At 43.6% G+C, this 20544-nt stretch overlaps 1 protein-coding gene across 1 annotated transcript in view; it reads right to left on the minus strand.

The window, feature by feature from the left end:
- The window catches only part of LOC119402300 (phosphofurin acidic cluster sorting protein 2), a 96846-nt gene extending 79119 nt beyond the window's left edge, over positions 1–17727 (minus strand). The window contains exons 1-2 of the mRNA XM_037669451.2: positions 17355–17727; positions 2212–2299 (exon numbers count right to left, since the gene is read on the minus strand). Of these exons, the coding sequence (XP_037525379.1) occupies positions 2212–2299; positions 17355–17464 (198 nt within the window). The 5' untranslated portion in view covers positions 17465–17727. The remainder of the gene's footprint in view (positions 1–2211; positions 2300–17354) is intronic.
- Positions 17728–20544: the final 2817 nt, after the last annotated feature.

The raw sequence follows: 20544 nt of genomic DNA on the forward strand, positions 1-20544 counted from the left end.
TGCTTTCGGCTTTCCGCGTCATGTGCGTCTGCCGCGGGACGCTTCGAGCTGCTTGCTTTCTGCTCCCCATTTTTCAAGCTAGAAGTGCGCATGTCGTTCGTGTCATTGCCATGCATGGTTCCAGCAGTCAATCGAGCCTTTTAGTCTGCCCGGCATTAAAAAAAGCGTCGCGTAAAACCAAATAAAGTGTCCCCAAGCTGGCGCCAGGTCAAGTGGCGCCAGCTATGGAGGATAAGAAACAACTAACAAACGCCTAATCCATGTCCTCCGAGCATTCGGACGCGCTCATCTCGACTCGCTAAGCCTACAGCATTGAATATTTGAGCACGGCTCTCCAAAACGGGGCCGAATCGGTACGAATACTTTGCTGTCGAAGCTTAAGGACATGAATCTAAAGCAAATGGAAGCATCAGTTCGGAGCTTACACGCTACAGAGCGCACGGCGGCCACTTGATAGATTCGAGGTGGACGACAACCGCTTTTGGCAGTGCGGCCATGTTTTTCGGAGGCTTGCCGGAGAAGCTTGCCGTGCAAGTAGGACAGCTCTCGCGCGTGCGGCGACGGCGGACGTTCTGCGGCACCGCGCCGTTGCGGCAGGCTTGCCACTAGCGTGAGCTAGCGGCAAGCCTGCCACAACGGCGCGGTGCCGCAGAACGTCGGCCGTCGCCGCACGCGCGACAGCAGTTCAACTTGCACGGCAAGCTACGCCGGCAAGCCTCCGAAAAACATGGCCGCAGTGCCAAAAGCGGTTGTCGTCCACCTCGAGTCTATCAAGTGGCCGCCGTGTGCTCTGTAGCGTGTAAGCTCCGAACTGATGCTTCCATTTGCTTTAGATTCATGTCCTTAAGCTTCGACAGCAAAGTATTCGTACCGATTCAGCCCCGTTTTGGAGAGCCATACTCAAATAATCGATGTTGTAGGCTTAGCGAGTCGAGAAGGGCGCTTCCGAATGCTCGGAGGACATAGATTACGCGTTTGTTAGTTGTTTCTAATCCTCCATAGCTGGCGCCACTTGACCTGGCGCCAGCTTGGGGACATTTTATTTGGTTTTACGCGACGCTTTCTTTAATGCCGGACAGACTAAAACGCAACCGCCAAGTCGCTAGCGTAATTACACATCCACGCCTTGCGGTTTGATGAGCTCCGTGAACTCATCTCGAGCCGAGGTGGTCTGGCACGGCGTGTCCCCGTACGGGTCCCATCACGTTGGCGATCCTTTGAAGGCGTGCGCGCAACACAGGGTCCATACCGGCACGATTCGTAGGGGCACGGGCCGGCACGGCAGCAACAGCGGTTAGTCAACGAACAGTGCACCCAGATACCACACAGAGTTCACGGCGAGCTGGAGCGTCGGAGTCGCCGGAGTCGCGGCAACCGGATGTAGACGCCGTCTCGAACAGCGCGTCAGCGGTGACGTATGCCACGCGAGATGAGGAGGGGCATTCAGCGAGGAGGGCAAAGCGGTTTTTGAAGAGGGTAACGTAGGAAAGAGGGAAAGAAGCGATCGTCGCGTTTCGATCATCAAACGCGTGTAACTCCGCTATTACGGCACCGTTTCAAAAAATTCTCACGGCTACGTGTTTGTTGTAAACTCGAGCACAACTTCCTCACCTCAACTAAATTTCGACGCTGGGTGGTTTAGGGGCCCTTTAATTAGCGCATGAGACACAGAGAGGTTTATTTACAGAAAGGCAGAGAGGTCGGCCTGAGCGATGGTATGCCCCAGCCTGCGACTCTACACCAGAAAATGGGGACAGGGAAGCAATAGAGCAATGAATGACGATGGTAAGTTAGGGAGGTGGGTATGTATACAGTCCCGTCAAGTTTGCACAATGCTGTAGCCGTGCATCCAGTCCAGTGGCTTGTAGGAAGGCTATGACCGCTCTTACGACCACAGTTGCACTGTTGGCGTCAGGCCAAGGGCCCAACACAACCTCATCAGTTAATGACCCCTGATGAAATCCTTCAATACAGAGAAATCAGTTTCTGTCATTCACATGCGTATGCTAGGTAGGTACAAAATGTGCGCTCAAGTGTTTCTGGCACATGACAGTGACCACAATTCGGACCGATGCCACTGCAGCCTATGACAGGTGCATAACATCTTGTGAAGGCCGCACCTAGACGAATCCGGTAAATCACACTTGTGGTGTGTCGCTTTAATTAGGTATACTACTTCAAAGTTGGACGTGCACATGGAACACAGCTTACCTGCATCTTGACAGCGATGCTGATCGCAGAAACCTCACCACCCAGCGGCCGTAGCAACAGCAGGCGGGTCAGCGTGAACGAACATTGCCTGCATGGAAGAACGATCGCGGCTTAATTTTTACGGTCAAGCTGTATATAACTTCGCCATTCATGACTCTGCAATTGACCCTCTCAACAGAAAACCCTAGCAGGTAGGTGCCAGAGAATTTGGGTGACAAATATAATTAAATAAATAATGAAGTTCATTATTATATAGTTAGCTTAACAGTAAAATAAGTAAAGAAATGAATAAATCAATAAACAAAATATATAAATAAGTAAATAACGAAAATAAATGAGTAAATAAATATAGACATAAATATATAAATAGAAATAAACAAAAAACAAGCATGCTGGCCTTCTGGCCCCCGCAAAACTGAGGTGGAAGTGCGTGAGAAACTTTCTGTAACTTTCATTTAAATTCTGTGCCTTTCTGTACCTTTTATCAAAATTGTGTGCTCCCGCTGAGCTGTGCGCTATACAGCTTCACTCGTCGTCCGCTTTCACAGAGTGGGAACGTCTCATGAATTCTTTTGTATTTTGTTTTCTTTGTTTCTCAGTAAGGTAGCTGACTGGGCTACCTGGTTGTTCATACTGATCATAAACAGCAGGAAAAAACATGGGGACGCACAGTTGACACACTGCACAGGCGCTGACTTCCAACTGATTATATAATTTACATGAATGCGTCATATATGCATGTGTAGGAACGCCTGCTGTTATTTCACTATTTCATGTTCAATGCAGTTGGTTTTCTTTGTAAATGTGCCCACACATGCATATATAATGCATTCATGTCAATAAAATAAACAGTTGGAAGTCAGCACTTGTCCAGTACGTCCTGCTTTTTGTCCCCACGTTTTTTCACGCTCTTTATCATCAGTATTATTTCTTTAACCACATCAGTGCACAACAAAATAGACCCTATTCGTTAGAGCAAAAATATTATAACACTGGACAAAGCAGTTAGCCAAAGGCGTCACACAGTATGTAACATTATCAGCAAGCTACTCATCGATAAAACCCTTCTTTGAGACTTGAGGTACAGCCAGCCAAATCTTTAACTAGCATGTGCAGCGGCGACTTTTTGTGTGTCAGTGCCATATAATGGAACGAAGTTACAAAAGATTGTTCTGTGGGCATGTGCTTTGTGGGCACGTACTTGCCCTCACTCTTTTTGGAACTTAATTCAGTTATATGGTGAAGATACACAAAAAATTGCCGCTCGTGCACACTAGTTAAAGATTTGCGCAAATGTACAACACACCCGCACTATGCAATGATTAATGTTGCTAAGCGGAATCACAAGATGTAACATGCAAAAACTGCACAGAGTTGCAAGAAATATTGTCGTAGACAACTGTAAAGTAATTTTGACTATTTGCAGATCTTTTAACTCCTTTCACACAATTCTGTTATGCCAAATTCGGACCAAGAATGGTCGGAATTTTCTTCTTATGAAGAAAATTGTGTTTGTGTTCATTACACAAAGCCCAAGCTGAACGAAATTCATGGAAAGTGTACAGCTACAGGAATTTTTTTGTACAGTATTGTAATCCATCTTGATATACATAAAAAGGGACTAATGCATTGCAGCAGGAACCACAGAGAATGAATAAATGAGGGTGAAGCAGTATTCCTTTAGTCAAATGAACAAACCGTTTTGTACAACGGCTATGAAAAAAAAGTTTTACTTTGCAGGATTTGTTCCCTCTTAGCATTGCTGCTGTTGCAACTACACAGTTAGTGGGGAATTGAAAAAAAAACAAAAAACTGAGAGTTCACTGATTGCACTTCGCTGTCAGGCGTGCTGTGGTGAGTGTTATTAAATTTTTTGTGCGTGGCAGCTTTCAAAATTACAAAACACTGAGTCAACGACACTCAAAGCAACACATGGTATGAGAATTGAATGGATGAAGTTAAGAAAGGTTTCTGTTAAAAACTGTTAGCTGCATTCAGTAATGATATGACCATCACACTGCTTGGGCGATACGTGTTCTTTTAAACTGTCCCAGAGTATGAATATTGTTATCAATGCACCCCCTCTCCCCAATTCATTATTCATACGGGCCCACTGAAAGCCGCATATGTCTCTGCACTGATACTGAACGACAGAAGGGTAATTTGAGGGCTCGCTTTGATTTGTTAGACACAACCTCAATGAAAAGCAACAGACAATGAGACCAAGGAAGGTACAGGGGACATTATTTGTAGTCTTTTTTACTGTACTGTAGTAATTATGGCAAATGTGAAAAAATGTGTACATTAATTTCTCCCAATTTATCACATACTAGAATACAGTTAAAAAGACTACAAACAATTTCCCCTATACCTTGCTTGGCCTCACTGTCTGTTGCTTTTCATTAAAGTCTGTTTTGATAATAGCAGCCCAACGTCGTAGTAAATGTTGACACAAGCAAAGTAATGCAATGAAGTGGATATCAATCAAGTCTTATGCTCTAACACGGTATTTCCTTTAGGCTCTACATGCACAACTGTGCACGCTAAAATGCTTGAAAAGCACAAAAACAAATGAAAATAATAATCGGGGAACGCTGCATGCATCTCAAAACATTTGTTAATGCACACATGTTGTAAGCGCAAATAATAAGTGCAGCCTGTTTCACAATAAAACGATATGCAATATACAAGGCAGGACGTTTGCTGCAGTGTCAGTATGTCGCATGTACCAGGTTTTCTTTTTTGCTCATTTTCTTTCGCAATGTTTTAGAGTAGTTCATGCACATTGTTTAAATAGTTAGACAAGTCCTTCTTAGTATTCTAGACATGAAATTGTTGGTCAAATATCAGATGCACCTGTAGAGAATTATTCTAAGTCTACATCCTAAGAACTTCACAAACCTCGTTAAAATATATAGCAAATTCCTAAATGTCTCTACAACTATCTGCTTTTTATAATTCTGAAGACGTAAGAAATGCAGTGAAAGAAAGTTTTCAATGAATGGAATTAAGTAGCACCTAAAGGATATAAAAAATTGTTTTCATTAGCTCGTTTTCTGCAATTTTGCATTGGAAAGAACAACTAACTACTGCCACGCCTTTCAAAGCTGACAGTCTTACATGAAAACAGATAATTATAAGCGCAAGAAACCAAAATGTTCTATCCTAATGTGTCTGCAGAGCAGGGTTTGCAAAAGCATCATTCCGATGTAAAAATGAAAAAAAAAATAGTTTAAATCGTTATCAAGTGTAGATGTTACATCTATTTTTTTTTTTAATTTTCACCAATGTGTCATACGGCATGACTTGTGCATTCACAAAGCATTTCATATATATAAACCATGCACAAGAAGTGCTAGCTGTAGTTTTGATTTTGCAAGAACTTGCACATTGTAAAATAACGTGTTTATCCCATCGTGGGCGGAGCCACCAACTTGATCTGGGTGGCCTCCGGCTCCCCAGATTCGAGTTCCTCAGGACTTCAATAAAGTTCTTGTCATGTCATGTCATCCGTTTGCGACACGCATAACGATCTACTGTCTATAAATGAGTGCAAATGACATAATTTGATTCCAAGGTTCTGGAGACAAAATTTAACGCAACACGGCCACAGCAGTCTGGTCGGGCACTGCTCGATACGCTCTTTCGTGGTTGAGTCATAGGCATTTTCTGACTGCATCATGTGCCATCTCTAAAAGAGAAAGTACATTCCTTTTACTTGAGCTCTGCTTTCTTTAGTTTTGGACAGGAAGAAATGAAAGGTGGGTAAAGGTTTAATAACCGCAAAGGGTTAAAGCAAGTGGAAGTGCAAGAATAAATCAGTGCATTTTGCAGCGATCAATTGTAACGACAACATAGATAATTATCTAAATATTGTACAGTAAGTCACGCTATATTTCTTCATAAACCAAATTCAACTAACCACTCAAATGACATACAATCATTATCTGCTGGCAGTGAGCATTCCTGAAAAGGTAAAAAAACATATTTTGAAATTCATGCCGAAACGCCTCACGCCACACGTCTTGTTAAACACGGTAATGCCTTCACTAAAGTGACCGCACATAACAAAACATTTGAACCAGAAGAGATATAGAGGAAGTTTAGGCAGCAAGAAAGCTCCATCTACCATTAGCTCAGTATATGGATCTCTTTCTTGCCAACAATGCACAAATATGGCAAGAGTAAGTTGCGTCTCCAAATGAGGGCGCCATGTAGCAAAGAGTTAGGTATGTAAATTTATTGCCGTGAAGTGGATTGGTACGGACTCGTGGTACCAGTATACAAGTCAGGATAATCATGTCTCATCATGCTGACCACTAAAAACCGGTATGTCATTGCCAGACTTGTACACTTTAAAGAAAATAGGTAACCAATTACAATTACTTTCTTTAAAATGTAATTTATTATAGTGGTCAATTACAGCCCAAGAAAAGTAACTGAGCAATTATAGAAATGTAATCGATTACATAATATTTTAGAGCAGCACAAAAGACGGGACAAAGGACAAGAAGTTCACAGACGAGCGCTTACTCGCAACTGGCAGATTTATTAGATTTATTGGCAGTTTTCTTTTCCTTCGTTCTTCTAATAAATCTGCCAGTTGCGAGTAAGCGCTCGTCTGTGAACTTCTTGTCCTTTGTCCCGTCTTTTGCGCTACTCTAAAATATTATGGAACCTTACCAACTAGCTCAACTGTCGACCTTGCTGTAATCGATTACTTTTCCATTACTTTACTTCACAGTTTTATTGCCATAACACAATAACACAAGTTTACTCAAGCCACAACGAACTACTATGACTTGCACGGTAGAGAGAAGACTGGTGGTTTGCGGGAAGGCTCGGAGGCTAACTACTGTGGCTTCTGTGATAGTGTTACACATTGTTCAAGGAGTTGTTTTTCAAAGTTGTCGTCACTGATTTTTCCATGTTTCCTCGTTAAGAGATCAGCTGCTACGCTGAACACTCTCTCAATGCATGTGCTGGAGAGAAGGGCAGTATGATAACGTAGGAACACAATGCGCACCAGCTCGTAGTGGCACAGTGCTTCGATTCTAGTGTCCATTTCGTCTATGAAGTGTCGCGTTTCGCTGTTGCTGCCACTTCGGTAAAGCCAAGAAAAAGGTGAAAAAGTAGGCTCTGCAGGGAGCCCCCCTTTGACAAGACAGGGGGTCCCTACAGAGCGGTCATGTTTTTCGTGATGAGAACTGTCGTAGAAGACCGGTTACAACTCGATTTTCAAAACAAAAAAAAGTAATTGATTACTGGCAATCAAGAAAATGTAACTGAATTACCCAGAACGTTAGAGCTTTGAAGAATAACAGATTATATTACAAAATTACGAGAAAATGTATTGAGGAGTGCTATAAGGTGGGCTAGTTGGTGTTGATTCATTATCAAAAGTGCGCTTAGTGAAGAACACAGACACAAACGAAAAAGTCATTAAAAATATCATTATTTTCGCTCATTGCCTATGTCCTGTACTTTTTCGTTTGTGTCTGTATTCTTCACTAAGCGCACTTTTGAAAATGAAAAAAAGAGAAAATGTAATTAATTACAAGTAACCTATTACTTGCAACACGTTACGTACAACTCTGGTCTTTGCACACAGGTGTCTCTTGCATGCAAATTCTTTTTCTATGAAGCTCTTGAAAAGTTGCGTGGTGTGGGAATTTAGTTGTACACCAGAAAATATGGTACTTCCTGCTACCTGACCTGGCTTTGTATTAACAGAGCCTCGCTCGTTAATCTAAACATGAGCTGCTTCTATGTGGTGCCCACATGAAACTTACCTCGCCAATGCCCTTGAATCCATTTAAAATCGAGTGACTAAGTTAATTCACTCAGCATATTCATACGACATCATTAAAAACAGCCTCCCATTTGCAATCTCTTTCGTATAGATGATGCATTTCCAGCTTATCATTATTTCAGAAATTTTTTTACAGTCCCCTCGTCCTCGCACCATACACCACCAGCATGGGTAACACATCACACCGGTCATTCTTTAAATGTTGCTCGCCACAAAGTGCGCACTGTCACATTCTTGTCATCCTTTTTTTTTTCCCTCTTGTAGAAGCAGATTGGAACAGCCCTCCCTGTGACATCGCTGCTATCACATGCTCATCTGCGTTCCTGGAAGAAGTGCCTGCATTTCTCTCGCCATAAAAGTTTCTATTTTTTGTAATCCCACTCCTTACGTAATACCCCTGTTATGGGGCCTTTAAGGAATAATGAATGAATGAATGAACTATGGCAGTGTTAATGCTTTCTAAAATTCATTCTTCCTAACAGCAAGACCGCAGAATAAGTTTTAACACAATATTAACCCAAAGCTGAGCCGACATCTTCTTTCGTGAAAGTCGTAAGTACTTCCTGAGCAGAAAGACATTTAACGAGAACTCTGTGCACAGGAGGAATAAATTGTCCACAAGTTCGACTACTGATCGTGAAAATAATTTTATGCTTAAGGCACACTTGTATACATTTCAGTGATGGACTTGCAATGTTCTTTGTTCCGTACGCCATCTATTGAATTTATGAATAATGTCATTTGTCTGGTGTATTATTTAACGTATATATGGCCTCTTCAACATACAGCAGAACTTTATAACAAAGTCCCATTTGACGTGGAAATTGCCTCGTTACATTTAAAATTCATTATAAACATATATTCATTACACTGTATGAATGAAAACACAATTCCTCATTTATGTTGTTATAATTGAAAATTCATTATATCCAGGATTGCTATATCGATGTTCAACTGTAGAAATAAGACATCCAAGCTGCACAGTTTGCATTATACGTTATTTTATAACACGCTCACTGTGTATACTACATTCATGCGTCTTCATAATGCACATCAGGCTCTATAGTACGTTACAAAAAATTGGCATATTTCTTTTAATCCTTTTTTATTGCCAGAGTTGACCTCCTATAGCCAATACTATAGCTTCAATATTTACTTTTTTTTGCACTCCTGCTAAAGTTACAAATGCACCTTCATGCAAGAAGATGCCTAATACTTTCACAGATACTTTGATCCCTCATTTTTTTATTACACAGTCACTGATCAATCTGTTCTCCAAATATATTTATGCCATTAGCGTGAAGTCTACCACCCCTGAATTTTTAATAAAATGTTACGTTCCGTTCTAAATTTCTGGAAAAAAAATAAAAACTATTTAATTTAGTGTAAGCCTTTGATTCTTACTGAATTCAATATGGAAACTGCCCATGGCCAACTGCAAAGACAGTTGTACTCATTACACACAAAGAAGCCTTAATAAACCAGATAACTAGCTAACGCTCCACTCTAAAAAAAAAAAAAGACAGTAAGCCATAATGAAGACAGGAGTAAAAAAACAAAAGGGTGAACATCATCCCCTACATGTGGTTCATATTACTAATTTTAGAACTTTAAAACAGCTGCATGTAATTTCTTCTTATTAAGGCAAAAGCCTTAGATGCCTTATCAAATGCAAAAAGTGACTGCCAGAGTCAGCAGCATCAACACGAGTGATGAGAAAAAGCATCATCTTGCGATGACGTCATAAGTTGCCAAAATTTGTTACGTCAACCTGACGTCACGATGGCGTCACATCATGACGTCATCACATAACTTTGTCGTTTGGTCAAAGGTGGACAGATCACAGAGGCGCTGCAAAACCAGGCTATGTGAAGAAAGCTTCCAATTCCTCCGATCCCAGAGGCAGGGCCAAACCCCATTGGGTGCGGAAAGCTTTTGGGCGAGATAAATACAATCGACTGAGAGAAAAAAAAGAGTACATGGCTTTTGCTTTCCAGTCGTCTTAGCCAAATGCACAAGGGGCTGTGCGACTTTCTTTTTTTGTCACTCTGCTTGCGTTTGCCTTTTGTGTTCTATTTCCCAAGTTTTATGCAACTTTTCCATCTATGTCATTGGTGCATTTTTTATTTTTCTTTCCCTGCCATAAACATTAATATCTGTCCTTTCATTACGGGTAATGCAGCTCCGACTCCCCTCTGCAATGCTTTCGAGCCCTTCAGCAACATAAACAAATAAATAAATAAATACATAAAACATTCCCACTCTTAAGGTGGTTCCCAAGTATTAGTTTAAGTTCTAGTTTACATGTTGAAATATGCCAGGTGCTGAAATATGCTGAAATACGTTGTGAGTATGCTAGGTGGCACACGCAAAAGGTCTTTTTCTTTGCAATTGTTTCACTCAAGTTTTTTCTTTGTTGAAGTGGTACTGACAAAAAAATTTCGCGGTTGAGATAGCTGGCGGCATCGTTTCTCATGAACATGCTTATATCTACCAAATATGAAAAGCGAATACACCTTGGAAGGTAATTTATATTAAATTTGATGTTTACGTGCCCGACCTAGCGCTAAATACCGCACCTCGCGACATTAGCATCATACAAAGCGACCTGACGAGGACACTCATACTTTTGCAATGTCACCACTGCGGCCAAGCATTCTCAGAGCTTTCCCAAACCAAAACTGAGACTGGCTGGCAATAAACAAACTGTAATTAATTATCTGTCACACGCTCCCGCAAGCAATATGCGTGTTATGATTATTAGGCCTCCAGCAGCATATTGCAGAAAGAACACCACACCAAAATTTTTGTGCCAGTACCCCTTTAAGCTCCCCCATAATTTCAACAACAAACAAATTAATGGTTAGTCCTATGTAGTGTTGTAAATGCAGTGTTGCCGTCGGCGGCATGGTCCGTGAGCAAAAAATTCCAAACCCAATGGATTCAAAAAATTAAAATAATGGTTCAAGCCGGAATCGAACCAAGGCATCCTTCACGGCATGCAGTCAAGTATTCTACAACGCAGCTCCACAAGTGCTTGAAGCTGCTTCAAAAAAAAAAAAAGAAGACTGAAGCATTCCAAGCTTTGGCAATACGGCCGTTTTGTCGGGTGAGGAGTCGCATTGAAAGGAGTAATATCGCATGGTACAAGCACACAATTGCACCAGGCATCACACCATGTGAATTACGTAATGAGTGCGTGATTTAAAGCTGGCCACCCATTACAATGAACAAAGCCATAATTCATCATCATCAACTGCAGCATCAACAAAGCAAGCAGGTGCCCATAATGCCTTACAGACACGTAGTGGGTATTTCTCTACAGAGGCAAAGCACAGGAAAATCATAAAGCATTGCACTCTTACAGGCAAAGCTTAAGCATCCTAAATTTTTTTTTTTTATTATGTAAGTACTAACACTTGTTTTAATGTCCAGATATCCTGTTCCATGCATCTAGTGCCCTGTTGATGTTATTGGAACTGCTAAACAAAAATGAACGTATCCCCTTCAATGGCGGTGTGTACAATTGTAAACATCAACATTAGAGGTGCACCACACACCGCGTGTTTGTTGATGTGGATTCAAATGCAATGCGCACACTTGCACATGCTTCTTGAGTGGACAACTACAGCTCATTTTTCATTGTACTGCGTATTGCAGCAGAGGACGAGTCGTTCGACGTGCCACATTATGGGAGCTACTCCAAAACATTATTTCTAGCTGTTGCAGTGGTACAGTGGTTACAGAGCTCAGCTACTACCCCAAAAGTAGCAGGGTCAATCCTCGGCCATGGCGACCGCATTTTGATGGGGGCAAAATGTACAGAACGGCTGTGTACTGAGATTAATATGACCGTTAAGGAACCTTAAGTGGTAAAAATTTCCGGAGCCCTCCAGTGCAGCGTGCCTCATAATCATACTGTGGTTGCAACATGTAAATCCCCAGCAATTATTAAAACATATCATTTCTGTTTGCTAGGAATGCATATAACTGATAAAAATTTGTGCAAGTATTTTTAGCATGATGTTTGAATACTTTTATACAGAAATAGAACACTGACTTCAGAATAAATAGATTGGCAATTACACCAATTACAATTAATTACTGAAAATGCACAAATCAACATATTACCACCTGCTCTTTCTTGCAACAGATTATCTAGTGTCTTGGAATAAAGTTGTGTAAATTTGACACTCTTACAGGCTGTCTATAAAAATTTGCACCTGATGGGGTTATATCTTGCATGCACTGTGGATTTGATAACTCTCAAATTCCTTCAGACAGAATGCATTTTTTTTTAATCCTTGTCATTTGAAACAGTGCTTGGCATCAACACCTTGCTTGGTTCATCTAGATTAAATTAGAAATTCAGATAAGAAGCTACTGTTGAAACATGGACTGCTCTGATCACACCAGTCTGTAACAAAGACGGTAAGAACGGGTGAACAGTGACCTTAATCTATGCTTCCTTGTTTCAAATGAATGAGATAGTAATGCAAACTCCAAGAAACTGTGAAGATAGGACAATCATCAGATCAACTATGCAGTGGTTAGCTCCTTTAGTTGCCATGCAACCAATCTACAACTTTGCAGAATCTCGCTTCTGTGATGGAGATCATAAATGTTGTGAGTATTCATGTTAGAACGAAGGCTTCTTCCAATGATCTCCAATCCACCTTGACCTGCATGAACGGATTCTATTTTATGGCAGCGAGCTTCTCAACTTCATCAAACATCTGACATTTTGTAGGCCTCGACAGCATGTCCCATCCCTTGGTAACCATTCCATGACTAACTGACCACTGGTTGTCTTTCCTACACATTAAGTAAATGATCTAGATGAACTTTTTTTTCTTCATGACGACAATGATATCGACCACCTATTTGTTCTGTGCTCCACTATTAAAGGAGTGCTCACACAAAAATTTTACACCTTGTTTTTTTTCCTATTGCTCTAAGAAGCAAATGGCCCACTTATCACGGCTGAAAACTTTGTTTGCTTGAAAGTGCAATGGTTCATAATTCAGAGACAACCAGGGTTGCCAATGGTGGCTACTTTTCGCCAAATTGGCGAATTTGAGAGGCCCGTGGCGACCTAAAATTATGAATGGCGACATGGCGAATTTTTGGCGATTTTCAGCTTAGGTCTCCACTGAGTTATGCATCCTAAGCTCAGTGCCTTCCCAACTAATGAGCGGCACTATTCTCTGTATTTTTCTGGGTTTTGAGGTGCACATTTACGCGCCGTTCTGTATGTCCGTCCTGTAACTCGTGTGTATCTCCTCAATTCATCTAGATGCTTGTAACTCAATTCATCTAGATTCATCTAGATGCTTCAGAGCTTCGCTAAAGTTTCGCTTCTGAGGAGGCTAGATGACGGGTTGGTCGTGTGTTCCGGCCATTTGTTCTGCCAAAGCTCTAACTATTCTGAATAGCTTGGCGACCTATTCACCGCTGCAGTATCCCCTAATCGAGCTCGTATAGCGAAGATGGGCGGATACGCGGGTGTTCGCGCAATAAAAAAAATATTTATTCAGGCATTTTCTACTGTTCTCGGTGGACGTGTGCAATGAAAACAATTGCTATATAACATTTTACAATATCTACCTGTTCAATTATAACGCTCTGGATTGACACGGGTACATATAAGTGATTATATATGAAAGGGATAGTGGCGTCCGGTATCATATTAGTTCACAATGAAAGGCATAAGACTCACTTATGAACGATAACTGTAAGAATTCTGTCTTACTACTTTCAATAAACCTGTTAATCCTTTTTTTTCATATGAGGGTATGTAAAGCTGTCTACAAACAACGCCTTCGCAGCTTTCGCCCAAGGTTTACCACACTTTTACCTTTGAAACGAGCGGACAGGGATGGAAGGATATCATGAGCGTTTTATCCTTTCATACTTGCGCCTCCGCGCAGATCTTGCGGCTAGTCGGAGAACCAGGTGCACCAAGCACTCCCATGGTGAAGGGGCGATGCGCCTGGCTTTGAGAAATGTCAATATACTTTAAGGGCTTTGAATAGCACTGTATTCTACGGGGCTATACATCAGTGGAAATTCTTATTACTAAAATATGCCGCACATATCTAGAATGGCGACTTTTTTGGCGAAATTCGTAAAAAAATGGCGACTTTTGGCGACTTTCTGCTCGTCGTTTGGCGACATTTACTCGAAAGTCAGTGGCAACCCTGGAGACAACTCTACAGCGCCACACAGTTTCGGTTTCAAAGAGTGCCAAGAAAGGCGGGACCCAGTGTGGTTTGTTCGTAAACACAGCTGGCCACGTGAACATACAAAACAGAAATGCACTAGCCACCCGCACAAGGGCATACAATGCACGCGAGCACCATGTTGACAAATGTGGGACAGTGTTCGCAAGCAGCATGGCAGCCAACACAAACTCATGACATAGGTGGGTGTTTACATTCAAGTTGGTGTCAATGTAAGTGCTCCGTTTTGGGGCACACGCTTTAAAATTGATATTAAATATGTTCTAGGCTATATGAGCTGTTGATATTTTGTACATGATGTGTGCGTGTCCGCTCGAATATGTTTCACAAGTTACCTGGCCTTGAAATTTGTGTCAGTACGTCTTTAATGTTATGCATAACATTTTTCATTACATTGGATGCTGTGTGGTCCTTAACTTTTCCCAATTTTTCTTATTATCCTCCAAGTTTCTTCTCCATATGTAAGCACAGGCAAAATGCAATGATTGCACCCGCTGCAGTGGTCTAGTGGTTATGGCGCTCAACTACTGACCCAAAGGTTGCGGGATCAAATCCCAGCTGCGGTGGCTGCGTTTCAATAGTGGCAAAAGGCTACAGGCCCGTGTGCTTAGATTTTGGTGTGCATTAAAGAACTTCTTGCTTTAGGGACAGCGGTAAGTTGCCTGTCATGATTATCATTTTTGTATTCTGCATACTCATCTTCAACCCTACTTTAACGCTTTTCCGGTGGAAATCTCCAATCACCTTTTGCAATTCGTTGCCATCATTTCTGAAGAGCACAATGTCACCTGCAAAAACTGCAAGTTGCTGAGATATTCTGTGTTAACCTTTATTCCTATTTTCTTCTCCATCTGGTCAACAGTGGTCAAATAATAATAATAATGTCACACTATCCACTTGCAATCACAACTGGGATTGTATTTCCTCATCCCACTTGGCTTTCGTGCGGAAGCTGGGGAAGGGAGCCAATGAGAGTCGAGAAATTCAATCCCGATTGGGATCAATTATCACTGAAAGCGCTACATGTGACATCGGTGTTATTAGTGTATTTAGAGGTACTGCAAATCTCATCTGAAATTATAGAAGGGAAGGCCCATTAAGTTCACTGTTATGCAAGTTCATACTGCAATGAAGAAACACATGGACAAATAACAGCAATAGTTCAAATTCAGTGCAAATTCATGCAAAAAAGTGGGGTGAAATCGTGATAATTCTTCTGGCTACAAAAAATCCCGAGGAAAATGAAAAAGACAGCAAATTAATAACCCTCCTTCAGGCACAAATTATGATGTACTGTCTGCAATTGTATCAAATTCACACAACATAATTCCAAGGCACACGAAACTATATCCCAAGATGGAAACTGATGTAATATGCTGTTTTGGCCAAGTTTCAGTAATTATTAGTAATTAGCATGTAATTAAATATTGAATTACTTTGAATTCTTTCATGTTACATTTTTACATAACAAATCAACTCGTAGGCTCAAAATTAATGTCCAATTTGTTTTTGATTCTATTCAACTCACTCAGAGAAATCTAACTACATTGGTCCTGGAACGCAGCATGTTGAACGACCCGTCCACAATCATAGTGTCTTCACCAAAGTGATCGGATAGTCATATGAAGCACATTGACATTAAGACATATTGACTATGAAGAACGTTCAATTGATTCTATGCACAATGTGTCATGCTTTCTTGGTCACTTGTCCAAAGAACTGCACGAAAAAGTTGCATCCACATATGTGGGCGTTTCGCCTCAAATGGATAAAACATCTATACAAGAACAACTGCGAGTTATGTTTCTACGTTCTAGTCAAGTGCCTTGCATCGATAACCAGACTTAGAAGGATAAATAGCAATCTTGTAAAGAAAAGCACGGAGTGTGCCAGTGGAGCATAGTAAACTTAATAAAAATTTTAGGAAGTGATGATAGTACGTCAAAGCACCATATGGTTTCGGGAAGCACGTTTTCACCAAAAATTTTGTTAAATTCTCAGGTATGTATGTCTCTGTAGTCTAAATCATGTACTAGCTAGACCAAAGAAGTACATCTATTTTTGCAAACGTGCTGCCAAACTAAACTTCGGACGATGTATTCACGGAAATAATCAGGACCAACAATTCTTCCATCACACGAATTTACTAGCGTTTCCTAGTCTCAGTTTAAAATCCGGATAATCTCAATGATGCCTGCACATCCTTTATGATTGACGGATTCGTGGCGTTTAACAAAGAAAGTCATCGCATAGCTTCCGTACATGGTTGGGTTGATAGTGCGGTCGCAAACTATAAGTGGCGTTATGAAGGACACCGCAGATCCGGGACGTTCCCAGCCGCGACGGCCGACGCTCCCTTATTAACGTCAATTCACCGCTGAACGTCAGTCGCCAAAGAAAACAACGAACGCCTGCAGAACGGGAAACGGGTGTTCGAAGTTGCAAACTACGAATGCAGGGGACTGGCACGTAGCGGTGGTAACCGCTGTGCCAGCGCTACCTCTTCAATATATTGTAAGGAGTTTTAGCGATAACCGCACTCCCGTTCGACGATAAGCGCGCAACAAACGGATGTGACACATTTCGCCAGTGCCCCATCGAGTCATCGCGTCAGCAGTAGTCGCGAAAGCGGTCAGACTGCGAGTGCATTTTCGACAGAGAGTAAGCTTACAGGTAAAACATCCAACTGCCCACTTCTAACCTAACCTACCCTTATATAGCCTAATCTAACCTAACCAAATCTAACATTTTCTAGCCTTCGGAAATCTTGAATCTTGCTACAAATATTTCTCGCAAACACGTCACGTCGCGCTTCGATCTCGGCGTCGGCAGGCGCTGGTTTCGTGAGGTGATCGACTGACTGCCCGCGGAGCATAAACAATACACAAAAAACACCATTTGTCCATAGCGGACGTTCGCGTCGTTCCAGCGCGGATACGGACTGCTTCACGGCGCAGCAACGGTCTGGTATGCGAGCTGTGCAACCGGTGACTTCTGAATGAACACACAACCACGAGTGGTTTGGAGGTCGCGGAACAAGCACCCCGTAAGAATCCCGGGGAATTCCCACTGCCCCAGAAGAAACATGCCTGGGTATGCAGTTGGGCGTCGTCTTGTCCACCTCCCAGGCAGCGAACAGCTTCATAGGCACGGGGCGGGCGCTCGGCGGCCGCGCCGTCGGCTTGCCGCTGTCCCCCATGCTGCGCGGCGAATGAAGGCTCGGCAAGTCCAGCCCCTACGTGCGCGTAAGCCTAAAACCTCGGCGATCTCAGCGGTCTCCGGCGCTCGTTGTTCCCGGTGCCGCTCTCGTTGCAGCCATGAGCATCTACGGCCTCACGCACACTCACACCGCACGACCACGCCACGAAAAACACCGACGACGACAACACACACTCATGATCACACGCCCGAAGCGGTGACCGTGACACAAGCGCGCACACACATAGGATACGAGAAGGGGGCGTTGCGCGGCGGACAACAGCCGGCCGCGTGGAGAGATGAGTGCACTCGAGCACGCCGGAGGGCTGGAGGACGTCATAGAGAAATGATAGATAAAGTAGAGTAGAGTAGATGGAGTAGATTCTTGTATATGTGGCACATATCTACACTGCCATACTGGGGGAATGACCAAGAACTGTGAGGACTTAAAAGAAAATCCTTAATTTTCTCTGTTAACGAAATCGAAATTAAACAAAATTGAATATATTTAGAAAATATAGATAGGAATTTACGGATATAAATAATGAAGGGGAGAACATGAACACAAAATGAAGCAATTTGCGAAATAGGAAAATGAAGAGTAAAGATTGATCACGTTGAACCTTTAATAAACTCTGGCAAGGCATCGGCAATCTTCCCAAAGCCCCCAAGAAAGGAAATATGGTGCCCTTAAACCTAACTTACGCTGGCGGATGACGGGACATAAAGTAATTTTGCGCAGTCGAGGTAAATTATCTTTCACACAAAATTAGATAATGTTCTCTTGTCTCCATGGGCGTCGGCAGGGGGGTGCAAAAGGGGCACTTGCCCCCCCCCCCCTCCAAGCGGCACCAGCCCTCCCCCCTCTCACCCTCGCCCACATCCCCAAAGACCCCCTCCTCCATATGTGCTTCTTTATTTTCTTGCTGACATCGGTGACCAGAAACCTTCCAGAATGTTCCTTGCAATCCCGACGTCAAAAAAAAAAAAAAGTCAGGGAACCTTTCTACTGATCTGCGAAAACGCAGGTAGGCAGCACCAACAAAGGCAAATTCAAGCAGTCCACCTGTGGAAGCCTTTTCCCCTGCAAATTGTGCCCCTGGCATTCTTCCGAAGAAACTGAAATTTTCTCTTCAGACGACCTTCTTGCTCCCGCATGAGCTACGCCTCGGTTATTGCTAACGACACAGTCTCGCCTAACGGCAGGTGCTGAGCAAACTCAACGAAAACGGGCACAGACCGCACCGTGAACGGTGCTAAATGTGTTCGGAAGGCACATTTCTCTGCACTTCAGTACTTCGAAAGATTCTGGACGGAAGGTGCCGTTTGGTTGCGCGATGTACATTTTCTTTTTCCACATAACTTCGCTAAAGCAGCTAAGCCCTGCATGACTGAAAGGATGAGGTTTCGGTGAATACGATAATCTGTACTTGAGACTCCACGCAACACCAGCGGAATCTCCACGGGCCCCCGCCGTGTCCAGCAAAAGGGCCAGGGAGATCAACAGATCAACTTCAACCCTTTTTTCTCTGCTTGTCACCTTTCCCGCTATTTCCCCCTCAAGACGCTGAGTTGTGATCCCAACAATGGCTGCAAAAATACCGTCTCTCCCCCCCCCCCCCCCCCCCCCCCCCCCCCCCCCCCCCCCCCCACCGACCAACACATTTGCTGGCTGCCACGGTCGCAAACGCTTTAGCCGCATTTGCCAGTGACGCCTGAAGTCGCACTTGCGGCTTCCTTTAGAAGGAAGCCCCCCCCCCCCCCTCCCCCCCATTCTTTCTCTTTCTTTTTGGTTCTGGTGCCAGTGACGGGTAAAATCCACAGCACCAACGTTCAGCCCCCTAAATCAATGGGAGAGTAACGACGGCCCTTCGTCATGGCTGCTTCGAGTATATTGAAGGCCGTGGTGGATGCCGACGTGTTTACGTTTTCGGGGGAGAAGGCTGTGTCTTTCGCTCGCCGACGGCGGCCGCTCAGCTTTTCTTTTTGTGTGGAGTGCTCAGGGCGAGAGCGGTTTCGCACCAAGGGGCGAACCGCGAGGTCGCAGAATGCCGAGAGGGGTTGGATTTCGAAGCGGGGACTGGTGCCGGACACCTCCCGCTGTGTTTGAAGTGCGGTCAGTTGCGCCGGCTGCGATGGCGCTACGCGGGCAGTTGCGCGCGGCCTCCCCTCTGGTGGGCCACGGCCGCCGGGGTCTTGTTTTTGAACTCCGGGAAGACGCCGCTTCCGGCCAGGAAACAGACCACACTGCGTAGATCTGAAGCACAGGCGGCGCTGTTTGATGACATCGGTCGGCGACGGGAACACGCGACAGAGGCGAAAGAAACCCCAGTAGCCTAGTTAGCGCCAAGTTCGAGGCGACGGTCCTTTTGCTGGCCGACGATGCCGCTGAAGCGCGGAATGTGGGAGAAATAAATTCCGCACATGTGGCGTCGGCTCCTGAAGCCGTGCGTGACCACGTGTCGATGAGAAAGGAGGAAAACCGTTGTTTTTCTTAATATCTTGGTTTTCCGTTTAGGCCCTGCCCGATGGGCGGTGGCCTACGAGTACTTACGCTCTGGTTGGCCGCCGTGGTCAAGGGTGGGATAAAGGGATGCCACTCCGCCCTTTTTCTTTGTTGTTGCAGTAGATATTGGCCTGCACGTGAGTGGTACGGATTTTTGCGAAGTGTCATTTCTCGAAAGCCCTTCTCTAGCAACCTCTCTACTCACGGCTACAATGTGTACCCGCCACGGTGAAAAAAATAGCTTGTACCCAACAGAACAGGAAAAAGTACCGCTCCGCTAGGGAATCTCGCAGCTTGCCTGCGCCAAAGTGAGCGCGCGTCCGTGAGCATCGTGGAGCTGTTGTACAGTGCCACCGCAACGCGAAAATGGACATCAGAAGCTTCTTTAAAAGGAAAGCTGATACTGACGTTGCGCCATGCTTGATGAAGAAGATACAACTTTCCGAGCTGGACCACGATCCCGAATCCGAAGATATTTCTACCACATCCTCCGAACTTGAGGAGCCTCCAGCATCAAGGCACCATCTCGACATCGGCTGCGCCCTCAAATCATCTCTCGCAGGTAAGCTGCATCA

This window comes from Rhipicephalus sanguineus, chromosome 8, assembly GCF_013339695.2.
Source record: "Rhipicephalus sanguineus isolate Rsan-2018 chromosome 8, BIME_Rsan_1.4, whole genome shotgun sequence".
In the NCBI taxonomy this organism is placed as follows: Eukaryota; Metazoa; Arthropoda; class Arachnida; order Ixodida; family Ixodidae; genus Rhipicephalus; species Rhipicephalus sanguineus.